The 19,615-nt window shown below is 44.8% G+C and overlaps 2 protein-coding genes across 3 annotated transcripts in view; both read right to left on the bottom strand.

Annotated features, from left to right (window-relative positions):
* The window catches only part of LOC140907042 (tubulin beta-2 chain), a 455,502-nt gene that overhangs the window by 65,087 nt on the left and 370,800 nt on the right, over nt 1-19,615 (bottom strand). The window lies entirely within an intron of this gene.
* The window catches only part of SLC22A23 (solute carrier family 22 member 23), a 165,391-nt gene that overhangs the window by 27,733 nt on the left and 118,043 nt on the right, over nt 1-19,615 (bottom strand). For both annotated transcript variants that reach the window (XM_073332151.2, XM_073332152.2), the window contains exon 5: nt 9,522-9,649. In XM_073332151.2, coding sequence (XP_073188252.1) covers nt 9,522-9,649 — 128 coding nt within the window. The remainder of the gene's footprint in view (nt 1-9,521; nt 9,650-19,615) is intronic.

Below are 19,615 nucleotides of genomic sequence, written 5' to 3'. Positions count from 1 at the left end.
CAAAAAACAATGGAACACGCACAAAGGCAGATTTTCGTGGAAGCATTAGATCTGAAACTAAGACAATTACCAGTATAGACTTTCAAGTAGCCCATAGCACGGCATAAACAAAAACAGTGGTGAAATCACCTTTTACTTAACTGTAAATAATTGTCTAGATCCTGACATGGTGTAAATCAGTGCACTTCTCCTGACTTCAGTGGAGTTATGCTGATTTACATGAGCTGAGGATCTGGCCCTTTGTCTCAAGTGTAGAGTGTATCCTATCACCACAATATACAAACTATTTAAAATGGAATACAACCCTTTAATAACGTACAGGCAGAATGGAGTTTTGTGACTTCAAAATCCCTCAACAAACAGTTCCTCTCCTTCCTCAAGATGATCTGTCATCTATATGCTTCCTTGTGATTTACAGTCTTGTTTGGTTAAAAACAACTTGTCTTTTAGCTACCCTAAAATGTTTCTATGCCTCACCGAAGGAAACACTTGGATTAGTTCTGGTGGAAGTTTTTCCCATCAAAAAATTACTTCTTTGAATGCAAAATTTTTCCTGTCAACACTGTCACAATATTCCTTTATTGTGAAAAAAGTTACATTTTAACAAACATTTATCAAAAATATTATAAAAATTTTATCACCATGCTTATTGAGATTTTCTGTTTAAAAACAGATTTTTAGTAAACAAAAATGTCGACAATGTTTTTTGATAAAAAATTCAATAAAAAGAGTTGATTATGAAGTTTGAAATGAAAAGAACTTAGAAATTTCAAATTCTTTGTGAACTAGTTTTTCATTTTTCAAATCAACTCTAACTAGTATGCTTCAGTTTCTAATTGGTGGTGACAATATGATTTGTAAAGGCAAAATATCTTCATGAAACAAACTGTTCCTGGCAAAAATCAAGGTGGCTGTTAAGCAATGAAAAATAAAAATACCAGAAGAGGAGGAGTTTTCTCCTTTATTCTGTCTTTCAGAAAAGTATAGCTTATAATGAACACCAGATTACCGCTCTGTGCAAGGCTACTGAGAAGGTTGGAGCAATGCAAATTTGCAGTCATCTAGGAGTCCTCAGATAAGCTTGTTTTTTCTCATTAGTTTGCTTTTTGGTGCAGTTATGGCGTTGAGATTGTGCTGGTCTTGTTGGGTAAGGTTGTGCTCCTACTGATAACTTAGGATCAGATGTCTCTGCCAACGTACCTAGACTTTTCAGCTGCTTTTGACGTTGTTGATTATGGCTAAGTCTACACGGGAGCTGGAGGTATAATTTCCAGCTTGGCTACATATACCCACGCTAGCTGTGATTGAGCTAGCATGTTAAAAATAGAAGCATAACCATAACCGTCTGAGTGGTGGAATGGGATAGCCAACTCGAGTTTGAGCCCATCTGAAACCCTAGTTTCATACTTGGGCGGCTAGCCCCTCACTCTGCCGCGGCTACATAGCTTGATCAAAGAATGCAGACGTCTACCCAAGCTGGAAACTATGCCTCGAGCTCCAGTGTAGATGTACCTTATATGAGGTTTTGTTGACCTGACTGCATACCTTTACAGGTGTGGATGGGACTGCTGTTAAATAATTCCATTTATTCTTTCAGAGAGACCCTTTAAGAGTGGTCTTGGGAGGTTGTTCATTCACCTGAGGGGCTCTATTGTGTGAATTTCCAGGGGGTTCCAATTTTTCTTCCCCTTACTTTTTTTCATTATGTGGTCCATCTTCCCATTGACTCCAGTAAGCTTTGGTTCAGGTGCACACTGAGGCAGTTTGAGTTGCAGTATCACCAGCAAGTGGACAGATGAGAACTTTCACCAAGTAGTGGGAATAACATCAAAAATTTACAAAGGGCTCAGAATCTGTTCACTGTTTGGACTGAAATTCAAGTCCAAGGAGTTTCCCCCTCCACCCAAAAACTGGTTCACCCATTTATAAGCTCGATAATAAAGAATCAGCATTCACCAACTTCCTGAGGGCAGGTCTGTGACTAAAGTAGTTGCTGTAATGATCTGTTGTGTCGCACATATTAATTTGATGGGAACATACAAGCAGAATTACAGTGGGTTTTCCAGCTGCAGATTGCTTCACATTTTCATTACTAGGGATCTACAGAAGCAGTCTATCATTTAGATGTATTGTGTAATTCTGTCACACAGGGCTATATGAGATAATATGGAGAGTCAGAATAGTGAGAGACAATGGATCCTAGCTAAAGCAAAGCTATGCACTGTATTTTCTGCTGGAAGACACAAGGCTGTTAAAGTAGACTAGTGGACAGCTCTGCAATAGGAAAAATGAAAATATGGAATTTCTGCACCAATGTTGAGACGCTGCCCCCGACACCTGTTGTGTACAAATACAAGCTTATCACCCATCCTTCACTCGACACTTAAAACATAAAGCAGAAGCATCTGCTTTCCTCATTTGCTGCCAACATGCAAGATATCAGGATGCCCCTTTTGCACTGATGACCAGGTTTTCATTAGTCATTTTTGCCCCAGTGGCAGACACAAACCCGTGACCTTTTCAGCTTCAAGGACACTTGAGCAGATTGTCACAGGGTGGTCAGTCAGCTTCAGTAGAAACGCCCTCACGACGTGAACACACCAACCCTGTAGGGGAGAGTATTGTGCCATAGCTGCACATTCTTCCAGACCATATGGCATGCTAACATCATCCTCAATGACTAGAAGAAGGGTGTTATTCTGCCTCTTCCAAACAGGATGATAATGACAATTGTAGCAGCTAGAGGTATTACACTGTTGTTGGTCCCAGGGAATGTCCTTGCTTCTGAGTTTATGTCTCGAATCGGTGATGCCCTGTGGGGCAATGGCCAGGATACTCAGTGCAGTTTCAGACCTGGTCCCTCCACTTTCAGCCAGCTCTTCAACCGGAGACAGCTTTTTGAGAAGGTGGCTGAATTTAGTAAGCCAGGCACAGCATTTTTTATAGACTTCTGTCAGGTCTTTAAGTCAGTGCATCGAGCAAGTTTGTGGGATGTCATGAGGTGATACGGCATTCCTGGGAAAATACGGTCATTGACAGAGGTGCCCTAGCATGGAACAGAAACCTGTGTTTGCATCAGTGGCAGATACATAGCATGGCTCCGTATTTTTGGGGGGGAGGGATAGCTCAGTGGTTTGAGCATTGGCCTGCTAAACCCAGGGTTGTGAGTTCAATCCTTGAGGGGGCCATTTAGGGATCTGGGGCAAAAATTGGGGATTGATCCTGCTTTGAGCAGGGGATTGGACTAGATGACCTTCTGAGGTCCCTTCCAACCCTGATATTCTATGATTCTATGATTCCCACAGAAGTTTGGCAAGGCTGCATCCTGTCACCATCATTGCTCAATATTGCCACCGACTGGCTGACGGATAAGCTTGATGAGACTCTCTCGGTGGCATCAAGCTGAACGTCAGTTTGTTTTGAGACAGCGAATTACACTAATGACATCTCCCTGCCCAGTTTGGTGAATCACTGCAGCTAAGAGCCATTCTCTTCTGGCAAGAAGCAACATACATTGCTCTGGTTATTAATCCAGAAAAAGCTAAGTCCCTGACCATTATCAACAAGCAGCCTCCATTACAGCCAGCTCAGTATTAACACGTCAGGACTGATATCGAGCAAGCAGCAACTTTCAAATACGTGGGAAGCATCATAGACCGTGCTGGAGGATGTTGGAAAAATGCTAATACTCCTACAGTAGCAGCCGCTGTCACGTTCCAGCTCTTTCAGCAGCCTCTGTGGAAACATCGGGACATCTAGGTTACCACAAAGCTGCAGATCTATAAAACCACAATTATACCAACTCATTTGCATGTCAGTGAAATGTGGGTGCCAAAGAAGACTGAAGAACAACAGACTGACTTTTAAAAAAATGTTTTTGTTGTGCTTGTCACTTGTTGCATAGTAAGAGGCAGGACAAGATCAGCAGTGAAGGTATTTGTAGATGAACTCAGCAACTGCTTCCATCAGCACTGGTTTGTTTTCAGTGGCTTTCTTGGTATGGATGTATTATTAGAACGGAAGACCAGCAAATCACAAAGCATGTTTACCAAGAAATGCTGCTACATGGCTGGCTATCACGTGATCACCAAAAGCTCTGGTGGAACAATAAGGTTGCCAATGAACATAAACTGAATATCCAGCCAGATCACCTTCAGAACCTAGCTAGAGATGGAGATGGATGGCTATGGCTCTCTAGGATTTGCCTTGGTGACCACAATGATGATCTGTTTTTCTCTGCTTACTAACCTGTGTAGTCACAAAACTACAGTTTACATGCAGATCAGGTTTTTGGTCATTCAAAACCAAGACTTTTCTGACATCCCCCATCACTCTCTTGATTTAACCTATAACATTAACCTAAGCAAATAAAGGTTTTCAGTTAAGAACATTTTGCCCTCTTGCTAGTATTTTCTATAATGCATCCCTCCAGCATGGCAGACAGGAAAACCTTAACGTATGGGGCTGCCAAGATAGTTTAAAACAAAACAAAAACAAAGAAAATTGAACAAAAACTTAGGGAGAGAGAAAAAGATAGCACTGGCATCAGCGAGGAGGCAGGAACAGACGTGTCCTGTTTCTTAACAGTATCTCGACTAAGTTTGCAAAGGGTAATGTCAGCAAAATTTATTGACAGCTGATGTGCGTGGATGTATCCAGAGATGGAGACGAAAGCTATAGCGTCAAGAAATGCTCTTCGGGGGATATGATAGAGGTCTATAAAATCATGAATGGCATGGAGAAAGTGAAGAAGTGTTATTTACTCCTTCTCATAATACAAGAACCAGTGGCCACCCAATGAAATTAGCAGGCAGCAGGATTAAAAACAAACAAAAAAGTACTTCTTCACACAACGCACAGCCAACCTGTGGAACTCATTGCTGGGGGATGCTGCGAAGGCCAAAATTATAATGGGTTCAGAAAATAATTAGATAAGTTCTTGGAGAATAGATACATCAATGGCTATTATCCAAGATGGTCAGGGAAGTAACTCCGTGCTCTGGGTGTCAATAAATCTCTGATTACCAGAAGCTGGGACTGGACGACAGGGGATGGATCACTTGATAAATTGCCCTGTTCCGTTCATTCCCTCTGAAGCATCTGGCACTGGCCACAGTCAAAAGATAGGATACTGAGCTAGATGGGCCATTTGTCTGATCCAGTATGGCCATTCTTATGTCTCACACATAGAAGTAAGGCTTCCTCTTAATAATGAGCAACAGGGAGTCATCTTTAGATGTCCCTGCTATGGGACCACTGATGTGAAAAAATAACCAGCTATGACTATGCGTGATAATAGCCATAAAACCATTCTGATAGTTAACAATTCATCTTCCTCCATTGAAAATATTGTTAAAATGTCTCCTGTAGGTTATCGTTATACGTGACAGAATTTGTTTTTACCTTTTTCCTTTTAAAAAAACCTCTAGAAAATTTGTTTTTAATTAATAGAACACCTTAGCCCTATGCCATAGCACACAATATAAGATGAATAAAAGATTTCAAGTCAATGCAGCTCACTAAAATGAATACAAATTGTAAACATACAAAAATTAAATACACAAAATCAGTCCTTCCACCACAGTTAGAAAAGGTTATTTAGGTTGCAAATTCAAGTAGTATAAAGTTAGGATATGCTCATTTTAAAGTTGCCTGTGTGCTTTTAATTTGACCCCCTTGTGTGTATGCGTTAGGATACAGTTTTTAATTACATGATCACATATATTTTCCATAGGACACGATATTCTATTCTATATAGGTTCTTAGGCTACCCTCTTCACTATAGTATCTGAGCACCTCCAGCAGAGCATTAAACAACACGAGGAATATCTATCATGTATTTTGTTTTGGAAGTTGTGTGGTTTTCTTGTTTGGTTTTCAATAATATACACACACTCACTCGGGTGACCAGATCACCACACTAAAATATTGGGACACATTGGGGTGCCATCAGCCCCACCCACAGCCCACCCCCGCTCCTCCCAGGCATCCCGCCCCCTCCCTGCTCAGGCCCCCCCTCCCCCCACTGCACCCTTCCTCATCCCCCTGCCTGCCACTGGTTAGCTGGGTCCCTCCTCAGTCCCCCACACACCACTCACCCCCCTGCCCGCTTTCTCGCCACTCGCCTCTTCACCCGCCTGCCACTCACCCCTATGGCACCGACTTCCCCTCTGCAGGGTGGGTGCTTACCCACCCCCCACCTCTTCACCCCCTTCGCCCCGCCCCCATTCCACCCCCCTTTCGCCAAGTCCCCACCCCTGCCCTGCCTCTTCTCCGCCTCCTCCCCTGAGCACACCACGTACCTGCTCCTCCCCCCTAGAAAGTGCTAAGCGCTGCCAAACAGCTGTTATGCAGAGGGAAGCACTGGAGCAGGGACGCGGCACACTGAGGGGAGAAGGCGGCGAGGAGGGGGGAGCTTGGCTGAAATTTTTCCCCATGAGTGCTCCATGGGGTCTCTCTCTATAAGTCTATATATTATATAACTAAACTATTGTCATATGTAAAGTAAACAAGGTTTTCAAAATGTTTAAGATGCTTCATTTAAAATTAAATTAAAATGCTGATCTTATGCCGCAGGCCTGCTCAGCCCACCGCCAGCCTGGGGTTCCATTCACCTAGGCCGGCAGCTGGTTGAGTGGGACCGTGGCTGGGACCCCAGCTGGCAAGGGGCCGGCGGCCAGAACACCAGACTGGCAGCGGGCTGAGCGGGGCGGGTGACTGGGAACTCAGACCAGCAGTGGGCTGAGCGGCTCAGCCCGCTGCCTCTCAGTCCGCTGCCGGTCTGGGGTTCCGTCCGCCGGCTCCTGCCAGCCAGGGTCCCGGCTGCCAGCCCCGTTCAGCCCGCTGCCTGTCTGGGATCTCGGCCCTGCCCACATAGAGTGGGTACCTACCTTCTCCCTGGTTCTAGCCCATTCTCTTCCTCTCTCTCTGCACTGCGCTGAGGGTGGGAGTGCACTGAGCACACAGCTGGGGGTGAAGGAACAGGCTGGGGGTTGGGGTGTAGGGTCTGGTCAGGAGCTAGAATGAAGGAGAGGGCTCAGGGTTGGGGCAGGAGGTTTGGGGGTGGAGGGCTTACCTGGACAGCTCCCATTTGGTGCGAGGGGTGCAGGTGGCAATGTGGAGGTTTGGGGGTGCAGGAGCTCCCGTTTGGTGCTCAGGGTGGGGGTGGGAATGTGGGGGGTGCAACAGTCAGGACATGGGGTGTGTGGGGAGGCTGGGTATGTGTGGGGGGTGCAAAAGTCAGGGCAGAGGGCTGGGGGCATATGAGGAAGCTGCAGGAGTCAGGGCAATGGGTGTGGGGGGGCTGGGTACGTGTGGGGGGTGCATGTGTGTGGGGTACTGGAGTCAGGGCTGGGGCCGTCGGGTGGTGCAAGGGTCAGGGGAAGAGGCTGGGGTGTGGGGGGGGTGCAGGGGTCAGGGCAGAGGGCTGGGTGTGTGGGCTCGGGTTGTGGGGCTGGAGGGGACATGCCTTGATTTCACTCCCCTTCCCCAAGACCCCGTCCCCACCTCTTCCCCGCCTCCTCCCTGGAGCAGTGAGCAAGCTGTGGCTCCGCTTCTCCCCCTCCCTCACCTCTGCTTCTCCCCCTCCCTCACCTCCCTCGCAAGGGCCATCAGCTGATGGATGGCAGGGAGGGAGAGGAGGAGGGGCGGGAACCCAGCACGCTGGGGGAAGAGGCGGGGGGGGGGGGGGAGCTTGCCAACTCAGCAGCAGCAGCCAACAGTACCAAGCTTCTTCACCCTGCTGGGGTGGGGGGGTGGGGGGGAAGGAAGCGCAGGCCGGGGTGGGCAGGATTTTTAATGGCACACTGCTGCCTGCCAGGGTCCCTGCCTGGGTTTGGCAGCAGGCTGAGCGGGGCTGGTGGCTGGGACCCGGCAGGCAGCAGCGTGCCATTAAAGATCGGCTCACGTGCCCTCTTTGGCACCCGTGCCATAGGTTGCCGACCCCTGTTACAGAAAGTTCCATTGTGCCAGAGGAGCTAAGTTGTGAATCACAGACTTTATCCTGTCCCATTCACTCAACAGGTTGGATGCCCATGAGGGAGAATTCAAGCTGCCAAATTTATGGTGTTCTACGTATTTCCTAACTTTCTAGTACTTGATTTTACAACCTAACTCCTAAATAACATTTTTTTAATGTCAGGTTTTTTTTATATTTCATATAATTTACATACACATACTGTAATCTAAGATACAATATATATTGACAGTTTACAACAATATATACATAAAACAATATTATAACCAAATAAGCTTGACAACGGAGTAGATTGGGCCACACACCACATAACAGACCACTTGGTATAAATACCAAGCTGAAGCAAACATCTGGCTAGGATTTCAATTTTTAATGTACAAATAACTGAGGATAAGAATATCATTTAGTCTATCAGCTTCTGGTGCAATAGTGACATTTTTCACTCTGTGGGTGAAATTCACCTGAGTGCAGAGAGGCCATCGCAAGAACCTATGGATTAATCTATTCCCATGTTAAGGGTTTAATTGGGATTTCAGTTGCTCATGAGGCCGTGGATGAGTTTTCTGCACTGGGTGAAATGCACTAATTCATAGTGATGGGCAGAGAGAGCAGACTTAATCGAAGAACGGTTAAGCTATAAAAGTACACTGAAACAATGTACTAGCTGGCTTCTGGGTGACTGGCCGTTCAGATACTGATTCTAAGGGACATCGGAAATGGGTATTTCTGGGCCCTGCCGGTGCTTTGAAGAGTAAAGGGGAGCGTGACAAGAATTTGACAGGTGCAACAACAGAGTCGGTGGAACTTCAGAAAAATTCTCTCCTTTGTTATAATTGTACACAGACAGAGCCATATAAAGCCCTTTGCTTTCTGAAATGCTCTGAAGGACAATAACATCACCGTGTCAATGGCAACCTTAGCGACAATAATAGTCGGCTCTTCTTAAAAGCTTCAAGCAACCAGCCAACTGGGTTTAAATTTCCAACAAAAACCACCTTGACCATCACCAGGAAACTGTCTTAAAAATTCACAGTGACTTAAAAAGGAAAGTGAAATGACTAGCAAAGTAAGATTTTAAGAAATGGAAAGAAATTGGGACTATTTTTAGATCTGCTTCATTGATATTACTTAGAATTTGTTGCTTGGCTGCTGCCACTTTTCCGTATGAATAAATTAATGTGTTCTGAAGGGCATAATCTCATTTATAGACAAGGGCAAATAGCAAAAGGCTAATGGTGGTTTCTCTAGCCACGGTGAAATGTACTGAGAGATGCCTCTAAAAACATATTGCACTGAAAAATGAGAAATAATATAACTGCTAGGACTATCCAATAAGCAGAGTAATTTAAACAGAGCTACTGAGTTCAGGACTGTATTTCAACAATTGTAAAATAAATAAATGAATGAATAAATAGGGTAATTTTACAGATGGTGACTTGATTATTTAATCCGGGGCAGTTATGCCACATGAATACTTGCAAAAAAAACCAAAGTAATTTGTATGTCTGGACTTCCACTGCCTGGCTTGTTGGGCAAACCTACTCACCGGGCATCACTCCTTTGATATCACTTTCAATGTTCATCTCGTTCTTGTTAGTGAAGTGAAGAATAAGTTTCCTGGATGCTTCAAATTGCTGTGTAGCCATCAGCCACCGAAGGGACTCCGGGAAAATACTTCAAGAGATACAAAATGTGTTAGTGGATGCTTCCAAGGATCTATCAACAGGCGGAAACTGCATTTGTCGACTTACACTATTTGAGAACAAAGTAACAACATGGAAATGGTAAAGTAAGAATTGCCTGAACATTTTTTTTTAAAAATGTTTTTTGCAAACGGTGCAAAATCAAAGGGTAAGATTCCCACTATGTAAACTATCTAGGGGTATTTAATATCTCACCCTCCCACCATGTTTTCTTTTATACAGATGCACATAGAAACCAATTCCTGTTGCATCACATCTTTTGTAAAATGGGGTAATAGAAAACAAAATAAGGCCGGGTAACAGGATTGTGCGCATTAGTACAATATACGAAAGGTTTGGGGAGACTTGTCTGCATGGTGAGTTAGTGTGTGGCAAGTCAGGGTGTGAATCTACAGTGCTCCAGCTCCCCACGTGCTAACTCTGTGTGGAGACTGATACAGCGCAGTAAAAGTCCTGGAGTGTGGCTGTCGAAGTATCTACATGCTGAGTTAGAGAGCAGCAAGTTGGCGCCCTGCAGATTCACACCCTGGCTTGCCTACCGCACACTAACTTGCCATGTAGAAAAGCCCTAGGAATCACTGTCGGCAAAAGCCACCAGCTGCCAACTGAGTAAAAGAGTGGGAGAGTTTCCAAATAGCAATTCTCACCCAGCGCTCTAGTTAAGGAAGTGACTGGAAGTCTTTTAAAGCTGGAGGGGGAAAATACCCTGTTGAACTTGTTTATGATTACAATGCAATGTTAATTTTGTTTTAAGGCAGATTGTTTAAAATTATCTGCAAAACACTATTTTTTCCCCTATAAGTCAAATATTTCCAGCTTCATAAACAGATTTTAAGGTATTTTGACAGAGCAGTGATATGTATATTCCTAGTCTGGATAAATATGTAATAAGTAGCTTAACACTATGTTCAATTTTGTCACTACGAAAGCTCCCTTTAGTGAAAATAATATGGCTTTATTTGTGTGATATGCTGCATAAAAACACCCCATATGGGATACTCCTCTGTACAATAGTATCAAATATGGAATTAAGTCAAGTAAAACGGAATGCCACTTTGAATATAAACCTCACAGGAAACAGTGCTGAACCGTGTTGGGGAACTTCACACACTTACTTCTGATTTATTTACTAGCAAGAGTGTCAGAGGATACACCATATACGCTTAATACGTCATTCTTCCGGAGGGTGGTGGATGAGCAACATTGGGAATACATCCACCTTTGATATGAACTTCAAAGAGCAATGTGGATATGAGTTCGCAGAAATCTGATTTACACTGTACCTCAAGAAAGGACAGAATATATGAAAAATATCAGTTTTACACCTGCATATAGCAGCGTGTACTATAAAGAAAGTCAGTAGATGATCTAGGGGTACTGCCTGGCCTTGAAAATCTATTAATATCTAACCAAATCTAAAGGTAAGACTTGTGCAAGTTTGGAGAACTAACAGATTGTCTGATGAAGGGTAGGCTGTTTAAGAGACGCAGGCTTAACACGGATTAGTAGTAGATGTCATCAGAAATTACTAGTTCACATATGAAAGCTCTGATAAATCAGGAACTAAGAGGCAGCTGGTGTGGATGTCATTAAAAACAACAAAAAACCCTTGCTGTCAGCTATGTCTCTGATCCGACCTGCTGCCCCACAACCTATATCCAATAAGGAGTAACTAAAAAGCATTTGATCAGATACAGGTGTTTAAGCAATAATCACGAAAGGACTCATATGCTGCGATACAAAACACACAATTTTGTACCACGAATACAACATTTTGGGGTGGTTCTCCTGAAAAATATATATTTTTCATAGAGTTCTCATTTATTTCCATTAAATGTAGACATTCACCCTAAATAACTGATTAACCTTCTCTATATTTTCAAATCCATTTATTTTCATACTGAGCCAAACAGGCATGTGCGGAACTTTACAAAACACACAGCTGAAATAGGTCCACAAGATTTGCGGTCTTCTCCCTTGTATAGGCCTCAATTTCTCTTTCCCTTTAACTCAGTAAGTATATTTAATCTTCTAGGGCATCTGATGACACAGTTTGTGTAACAGATGCATTATAAAATAAAGTTATACTAGTCAGAAATTCCACCACAGTGCGGTGACCTTTGTCACCAATGCAGTCTCAACTCTTATGTATGTAAGGGAGCAGGGTGACAAAGGAATGGAGTAAAGGCAGCTGAACCATAAAGCAGCCACCATTTCAGGTTAATACAGTTAACATCACCCTTGGCTTGAATGCAATCCTAGATGAAGAAAAAGGCATATTGATTTTATGCATTAAAATAAGGAGAACGAAAAGGAAAAATGACCTACAATCTAACGTGTCGAAGAACCGTAAGTAAGTATTGCAAATAGGAGAGCATTCCCTTTGACAGCTCATTATACTGCATTGATATCATGTGTCTGCCTCAGCAAATTTTCGAGCAGAACATATTGTTGTGGAAATGGCACATTTTGCAAATCGACTCAAAAAAAGCCACTGAATGCAACACACCATCCACTGTTTTGCCCTTGATAGCTGGCAGCAATAGCTGTTACTCTAATGATCCTTTGGAACAGTCCGCTTAGTAACTGAACAAAAGCCACCAGAAAAACCTTTCATAGCAAGTGCTATTTGTACAGCAACTGCTGGAAAAGGATTGTGTTAATGGCTCTGAAGATGGTTTCCATGGTAGAAATTCCTTCCAAGTACCAAAGCATCATTTTTTGTCCCAATTTTTCCATGCTGCATCATGGATTATTATTTATTTTCAATAATTCTTTCCAATAGAGGCTAGAATGATTTAGGAGCTCTCCAGCAGAGAAGAGGGCAGTTTCCTTGCCTTGTGCAGCTCACAGTCCAAAGGACAGACAAGTAAATTATTCCTACTCACCCTACCCATCAATCATGTATGTTTTCTGAATAATGTAACTGAAAAGGAAGGCTGAGAGTCAACTCACCCACATGTGGGGCCTGATCCCACAAACACTTAGTTTAACTTTACATATGTGAGTAGTTCCACTGATTTCAAGAAAAGGAGGGGTGACAGTTTCAGATTCACTCTGGCTCCTGCTCACCTTCCACAACATTCCCCTCACATACATTTGGAAGGTGAGAGCCCCAGTGCCAAAGAGATCATTGGGGTGGTGAATAAACAAGATGTTAGTAAAGAGGGAGTTAGAAACAGAAGGGAGGGAGAGAATGAAAGAAGGTACAAAGGAAGAGTATAGTGGCAATTGGGGAGAGAAAAGTTAGGACAGAGGGGAAAGAAACTAAAATTAGTGGTCAGGGTCAAACTGTTTAAAAACAGATACCCATTTTGTGTAGACAGTGCAGGCAATTATGTATGAAAATGGGGTGAGTGCACTAGAAAGTGGCTAGCTGGCTGCTCAGCCAAATCACCGTATTTGGGCATACAATCATGCAACACACTGCAGAGCTGGGCTAGGGGCTGTTGCCACCATTTCACTGAGCAGCTGGTCACCATCCTTCTCCTGGAGCTAAACCACACTGTGCCCAATTCTGCTTACACCAAAGAGGGGTGGAGGCAAGGAGAGCAAGGAGCACTCACCAGCTGGCCTACAGCCCACTGGACACAACAGCCCCTGTTGTCAGAAAGCAGGCAGTGTTTCTCAGCAGCTGCCACAGCAAAATAGGCCTGGGCACTGAAACATGAATAAGCCCTGAAGCAGTTGTAGCCATAATGAGACAGCTGGCATCTATATTTGGCAAGCACAGGAAAATCTTCAGGGCTGAGGTTTTAAAAAACATACACACACATCTACCTCTTCAGAGACACTCACTTCCTCAATACCTGTGTAAGTATCTTGTCCCCGACTGTACAAAGGTGATATTTTCCTCTGTGAGGCTCCAAGCCAATAAGTAATAGCGAGCAGGTGGACTGCTGCATGGAGCCTCCATTTGGACAGTCTGCCTGTGCACTAACAATTGCAGGATTGCGGTCTAACACATCTAACCCTAACTGAACACTTCCTTTTGGAGTAAGATGATTCAAAACAAAATATTTCAAAGACTGGACAGACTACAGCTTCCAACCTGTGCAGCCCGTCAGGGACATAAACTGGAAAAAGAAGAGAGGAGAGGGGAGGGTAAAAGGATTTCCAGTCCTTCAAGATCTTTGTTTTGGTCATTCAGGAGCAAACAGAAAAAAAAGTGTCTCATTCCCTTGTAGCTTGTGTATGATTCCAGCACTGGACATGCTCAAGCCCAAAGGCAAAAGACTTCCAGTTGCCCTATTTGCTCAATCTGATGAGCAACAGCAGGAGATAGAAGACACCAAAAAATAGGAGATAAAAATCAGGGATTACATGCATCTTGAGGTCCTCAAATAAACTTCCCTAATTGCTTTGTCTCAACTCCAGGAGATTAAACAACATATTAAGTTAAAATTCTCTTTTAAATATTTAATGCATTTTACTTTTCTTTTACTGTTTCAATTTCAGTTGTGTGAACTCACACAGGGACTTGTCAGACTTGTGGCGTGCACGCACACACACAGGTGGGATTTTTGCAGCTCTGACTTCCAAACTTTAGGCAGCATGATGGGAAACTTGAAAGCAAAAAAAAAAACAAAAAAAAAAACCAAGCAAACAAAACAGAGAAAAGAAAAGGAGGACTTGTGGCACCTTAGAGACTAACCAATTTATTTGAGCATGAGCTTTCGTGAGCTACAGCTCACTTCATCGGATCCGATGAAGTGAGCTGTAGCTCACGAAAGCTCATGCTCTAATAAATTGATTAGTCTCTAAGGTGCCACAAGTACTCCTTTTCTTTTTGCGAATACAGACTAACACAGCTGTTACTCTAAAACAGAGAAGTTAGCCCTGAAGCCTAATTTCACACCTCTAGTTCACTACAACTGTATCTCCTTGCATTGGCTTAAGTTAGGATAGTAAAAGAATGTTTACAAGTAGCTGCTTTGCCAACATCTTTTCAGAATACAAACAAAATAGGAAATTTTTCCATTTTCTTTCATTTGCTCTATTGTCAAACTGCTGCTCCTCCCTAGGGTTACCCCCTTTTCAAAAGGCAAAAGTGGGACACATGCAGGAACCCCACCCCATCTGTGGCCCCACCCCCTGCTCTTCCTCTTTCCCCAGGAGCCCACCCCCTAGCCAGGCTTGAAGCCAGAGCTGGGCCATGGTAATAGCCACCCTGGAGCCTGGGCTGCTGTGGGCAGCCCAGAACACTTCATCTGCCTTGGGTAGGATTAGGTGCCCAAGAGCAGTCCCTAGCCCGTGTTCCCACCCGGGGGCGTGCTGCCAGGGCAGGTGGAGGGTTTGGGGCTCCCCACAGTGCCCGGGGCTCCCTGGGTGGTTCTTACTACTGTTTGGCTCCAACTTCTGGTCTGGCCGGGAGGTGAGGCCTCATGGCCAAGTGGGGCTAAGGCCCACCTCAGCCCCACCCAGGAAGAGACTGACAGGGAATCTGGGACAAATGCCGTAGTCACTCAGCTGAGAATCAGGACTTGAACTCTGCATTTTGGGACTGTCCCGCCTAATCTGAGATGGGTGGTCACCCTCCCACATCTTCTCCTCTAGTCAGATGGGGAAAAACCAGTTGTTAGCTTTGGCAAAGTTCCCCTTTTTTACCTCACCCTCATCTTTCCCTTTGGAGTACTCTCTGTAAAGAGCTTAAAAAGTTTTCTGCTAAGGGTAATTGATTAGGGTTGATCAGTTTCCCAGTGCCTAAGGCTGAGCTGGCTGCAGTCAGCTGATTGGTAGACTTCCTTTCCTTCTAGAGTAAAGGTAAAACAAGCCCTTTACCCACGGAAAAAACAGAAGAGGGAAAAACTAGAATTACTGTCAGTTTCTGGTTTCAGTGTGTAGAAGTTCTTGCTGCTGTCCATGCAGAGACCGCTGGGAGAGAGGGAAGGAGCACGAGGAGCATTGAAACAACAAAACAAAAATCCTTAACAGCAAGGAAAAATTCAAACCACAGAAAAAGTCTAAAGGAGTTTTTTAAAAAGGGAGAGGGGAAGGGAAAAAACACAGAAAGGAGGACAGGAGAAAGACAGTAAAAAGGAGAGAATGCAGAGAGGAGGAAGGAGATACACAAGTGAAGATGGGGAAAGGGAGAAGATGCCTTTTAGAATTTTTGCCCTGGGTGTCACTGGCACACAAATACTGCTGCAGCCAGTGCCAAAGATTTTAAGGCATGCTTGGGAGTGTGACCCCAGCCTGCAAACAGAGTAAACGGTACCAGTGGACTGCAATCAGGGCTGTCCCAAGCCATTCTGGTGCCCTACGCAGCCCTCCCGTGGGGGGTGGGGGGGGGAAGAGAAGGGCTGGACCCAGGCCTCCGCGGGAGGGCAGGAGCAGGCTTGGGGGGTGGGGGGGGAACTACCCCACAGCACAAGCCAGCAGAGTGGAGTGGGTTGGGGCCGGGTCGCTCAACTTCCTATCTCCCGGTGAGTGCAGGATCTGGCCCCACCCAGCACTCATGGGGCAGCGGGAAGTGGAGTGACCCGGCCCAGCCTGCTCTGCTCTTCTCCCCTGGCTCCAAGCCTTGGGAATTGGGGGGCAGGGTGAGAACCGCCCCCCAGCACTCATCAGTGGCACGGCTGGGGTCAAGTTGCTGCACTTCCCGCCGCTGGTGAGTGAAGGCCCAATCCTTGCTGCAGTCCTCAGGGGAGTGGGGGCAGAGCAGGGGCAGGAATAGGCAGGGCAGGGGCGGAGGCTTTGGGGAAGGGGTGGAGTGAAGGTGGGGCTGGGGCGGAACAGGAGCTGGAGCAGCACGCAGCTGCAATTTCCTGGTGCCCTATGCAGCTGTGTACTTTGTGTATGGGTAGGGACGGCCCTGACTGCACTAGAGTAAACTGTGTTTGCACTAGGGGGTTGCATCAGGGCAACCAGTTAAAATTCAAGCTGCTGCATTTGAGGAGAATGGGGAAAGGATAAATCTCCGCTTATGGCACTTGTGCACCTACACCCACCGCAGCTAGTCCTTTTCACAACCTTAACATTTAGTTAGTATGTCGGGTTTCTTTGTTTTAATTATTAATACACTTGCTGACCTTCAGGACAGCCAGTTCTAGGAAGCATCTAATACCAAAAAGAGGAAACAGAAAGCCTTCTGTATCCTGGTGATCTGAAATCTGTGCCTAAGTGCATAGTTAGGACCCTGACTTCTTTCATGTACATGCCTTTAAGCGCATTTCTCAGAGCTGGCTTACGCACAAACTTCTATGGTCTTCCAGATGTCTAGGACTATCCAGATTCCACAGCTCTGTCATTGACTATTAAAGGCCTAGCACCCCTGCACTTTTGTATAGAGCTGCTCCCCTCCCTCTCAATAAGTATTTTGCTCCAAGCTCTATCTGTTTAGGTATTACACAGCCCATGACAGCATGGTATCTATAATACAGAGTGAGGGGGAGCGAAGCAAGCACAGAGATGGAAGAAGATCAGACCCAGAGATGTACGAGGAAAGTGAACAGCACTCTCAGAGTAGGAGAGGGATCAGGGATTACAAATCAGGGGGGAAGATGAGGGAGGAGACAATATGGTAGGTCACAAGACCTTTCTATTGTTTAGCTGATTACTTTGTGTGGGTAATTAACAAGCGACAAGGAAGGGCAGTTTTCAATTTTTCTTTTGTTACAATTAAATGCAAGTTCACTGCCCCCCACCCCCTCAACTATGCACACAGTACGGTGCCCAATTAACTACTCTCCTATACCCTAGTTGAGAGGGAAGGAACTATAAAAATGACACCACCTTATCTGCTTCATAAAAGGAGCATCCCACTTAAAAAGATGGGACAGGTGAGAGGTATGCATGCAGCATACGTGTACTGTACACCCAGCATAACTAAACAAATGTTTTCAGTCCCTTTCTGCTCGTTCAAGAAAAATCAGACTCCACAAGTTTTGATACTTTGGTTATTGCTACCATTATCATACCGTATAAGCAGGTCCTAACCCTACCTTCCTTCCATCCTTCCCCTCCTGTTTTCAATGGGATTTACAGGTGCATATCCAAGGGCAGAATCTGGCCAGTAGCAAAACCATAGGAACATAAGAACGGCCATACTGGGTCAGATCAAAGGTCCATCCAGCCCTGTATCCTGTCTACTGACAGTGGCCAATTCCAGGTGTCCCAGAGGGAGTGAACCTAACAGGTAACGATCAAGTGATCTCTCTCCTGCCATCCAGCTCCACCCTCTGACAAACAGAGGCTAGGGACATCATTCCTTACCCATCCTGGGTAATAGCCATTAATAGACTTAAATTCATGGAGGTTATCTAGTTCTCTTCTAAACCCTGTTATAGTCCTAGCCTTCACAACCTCCTCAGGCAAGGAGTTCCACAGGTTGACTGTGCGCGGTGTGAAGGAGAATGCACCTTGCGCGGGGACACCTGGGGGTGGCTGTTGATTCAAGGAGGTCGGGGCCAGCAAGTGGCGCGTGACAGGACTTGTTGAGGAGCTCCTGTCCTCATGCCTTGCGAGAGGCTGCTTCCCACCCCAGCCATTGGCATCTGCTTTTCAGGACACAGCCACTCCCAAAGGGATGAAGAAAGGCAGATGAGACACGCCCGAGGCTCCTGCAAACGGCCTCTGACTCTGGCCTCATCTTCCCTAGTTTGGCTTGGTGGGGGTGTGCATTTCTTCCCAGCCTGCTCTGGATCCTTTTTAGCAGCGCTATGGACCAAAGGAGATGGAAGAAAAGGAGCGATGTGATAAATTCCAGCTGGTATTCTGATGCAAAGTGGATTTAAATCTTATTTTGATATTTTTGGGGAGGAGACAGAGGGAAGGAAATACCCCAACAGCAACTTTTTATGGGGTGGGGGAGGAAGGGGAAAAATGTTACAGATCCCTATGTGATTTTTGCAAGCAATCAATTGCTAAACAAACTGAAGCACCAGAGGAGGATTTTCCAGCTGGGAGCAGGATTTGCCTATAAAAGAAGAGATCAGTGGGCTCTTGTTTTGATTGTGGAGTCGGGGGAGAAACTTCAGACTCCTCTGTTTCTCACCATCTTCCCCACAATTACCCTAACAAAAATTAGTTGCGTGCCATGAAGGCCTTTGTTTAATTTGGGATAAAAGGTTAAGATTTCCAACTCCCATTAATGTCAGCGGGGCCTTTGCATTGAGTTTACTGGTAGTGAATCAAATCCTGACATGGCAGTGTTTATAATATGAAAAAAAGTCTCTTTACACAGAAGTTTGTTTTGTTGGTTTGTTTGGTGCGTTATTATGCTAGTTAATCATCTCTCTTCCTAAAAAGAAAAGGAATACTAGTGTCACCTTAGAGACTAACCAATTTATTTGAGCATAAGCTTTTGTGAGCTACAGCTCACTTCATCGGATGCAAATACAGACTAACACAGCTGCTACTCTGAAACCTCTCTTCCTAAAGGACAGTTAAACACTATCAAATAAAATACTTGTAAAGGATGGTATTGGTATTGTACACTAGCAATATGTACGGTTTAAAACAGGAATTGTTATGCTAAAATGTATTCCAGCGTAGAATGACTGAACAGCAGTGAACATTCACCCAATACAACTGATGAAGGGTAGGAAGTAAAATAAAACAACAGATTAGGTAAAACTAACATGTGATAAGGTACACATGCTAAAACACACAGACCAGGAGACACCAACTCAAAGCAGCACCAGATCCTCCCAAAACAGATGCAAAACCTGCAGACATATCTTCACTGCTACAGTGATCAACACTCCCCACAACACAACTTTCAAGATCCATGGATTCTACACACGCCCTTCACAACGTATACCTCATCCAGTGCACTAAATTCCCCAACAACAACTATGTGAAACCAGACCATAACTACGCTCTTGAATGAACTCACACAGGAAAATGATAAAAGACAAAAACACCTTATCACCTGTGGGTGAGCAGTCTTCACAAAACCATCACTCCATAGCTGACCTATTGGTCCTCATCCTCA

Source organism: Lepidochelys kempii, chromosome 2 (genome assembly GCF_965140285.1).
Source record: "Lepidochelys kempii isolate rLepKem1 chromosome 2, rLepKem1.hap1, whole genome shotgun sequence".
NCBI classification, from domain to species: Eukaryota; Metazoa; Chordata; order Testudines; family Cheloniidae; genus Lepidochelys; species Lepidochelys kempii.
Note: the sequence above shows the minus strand (reverse complement) of the source record. Positions and strands in the feature narration are given on the sequence as shown.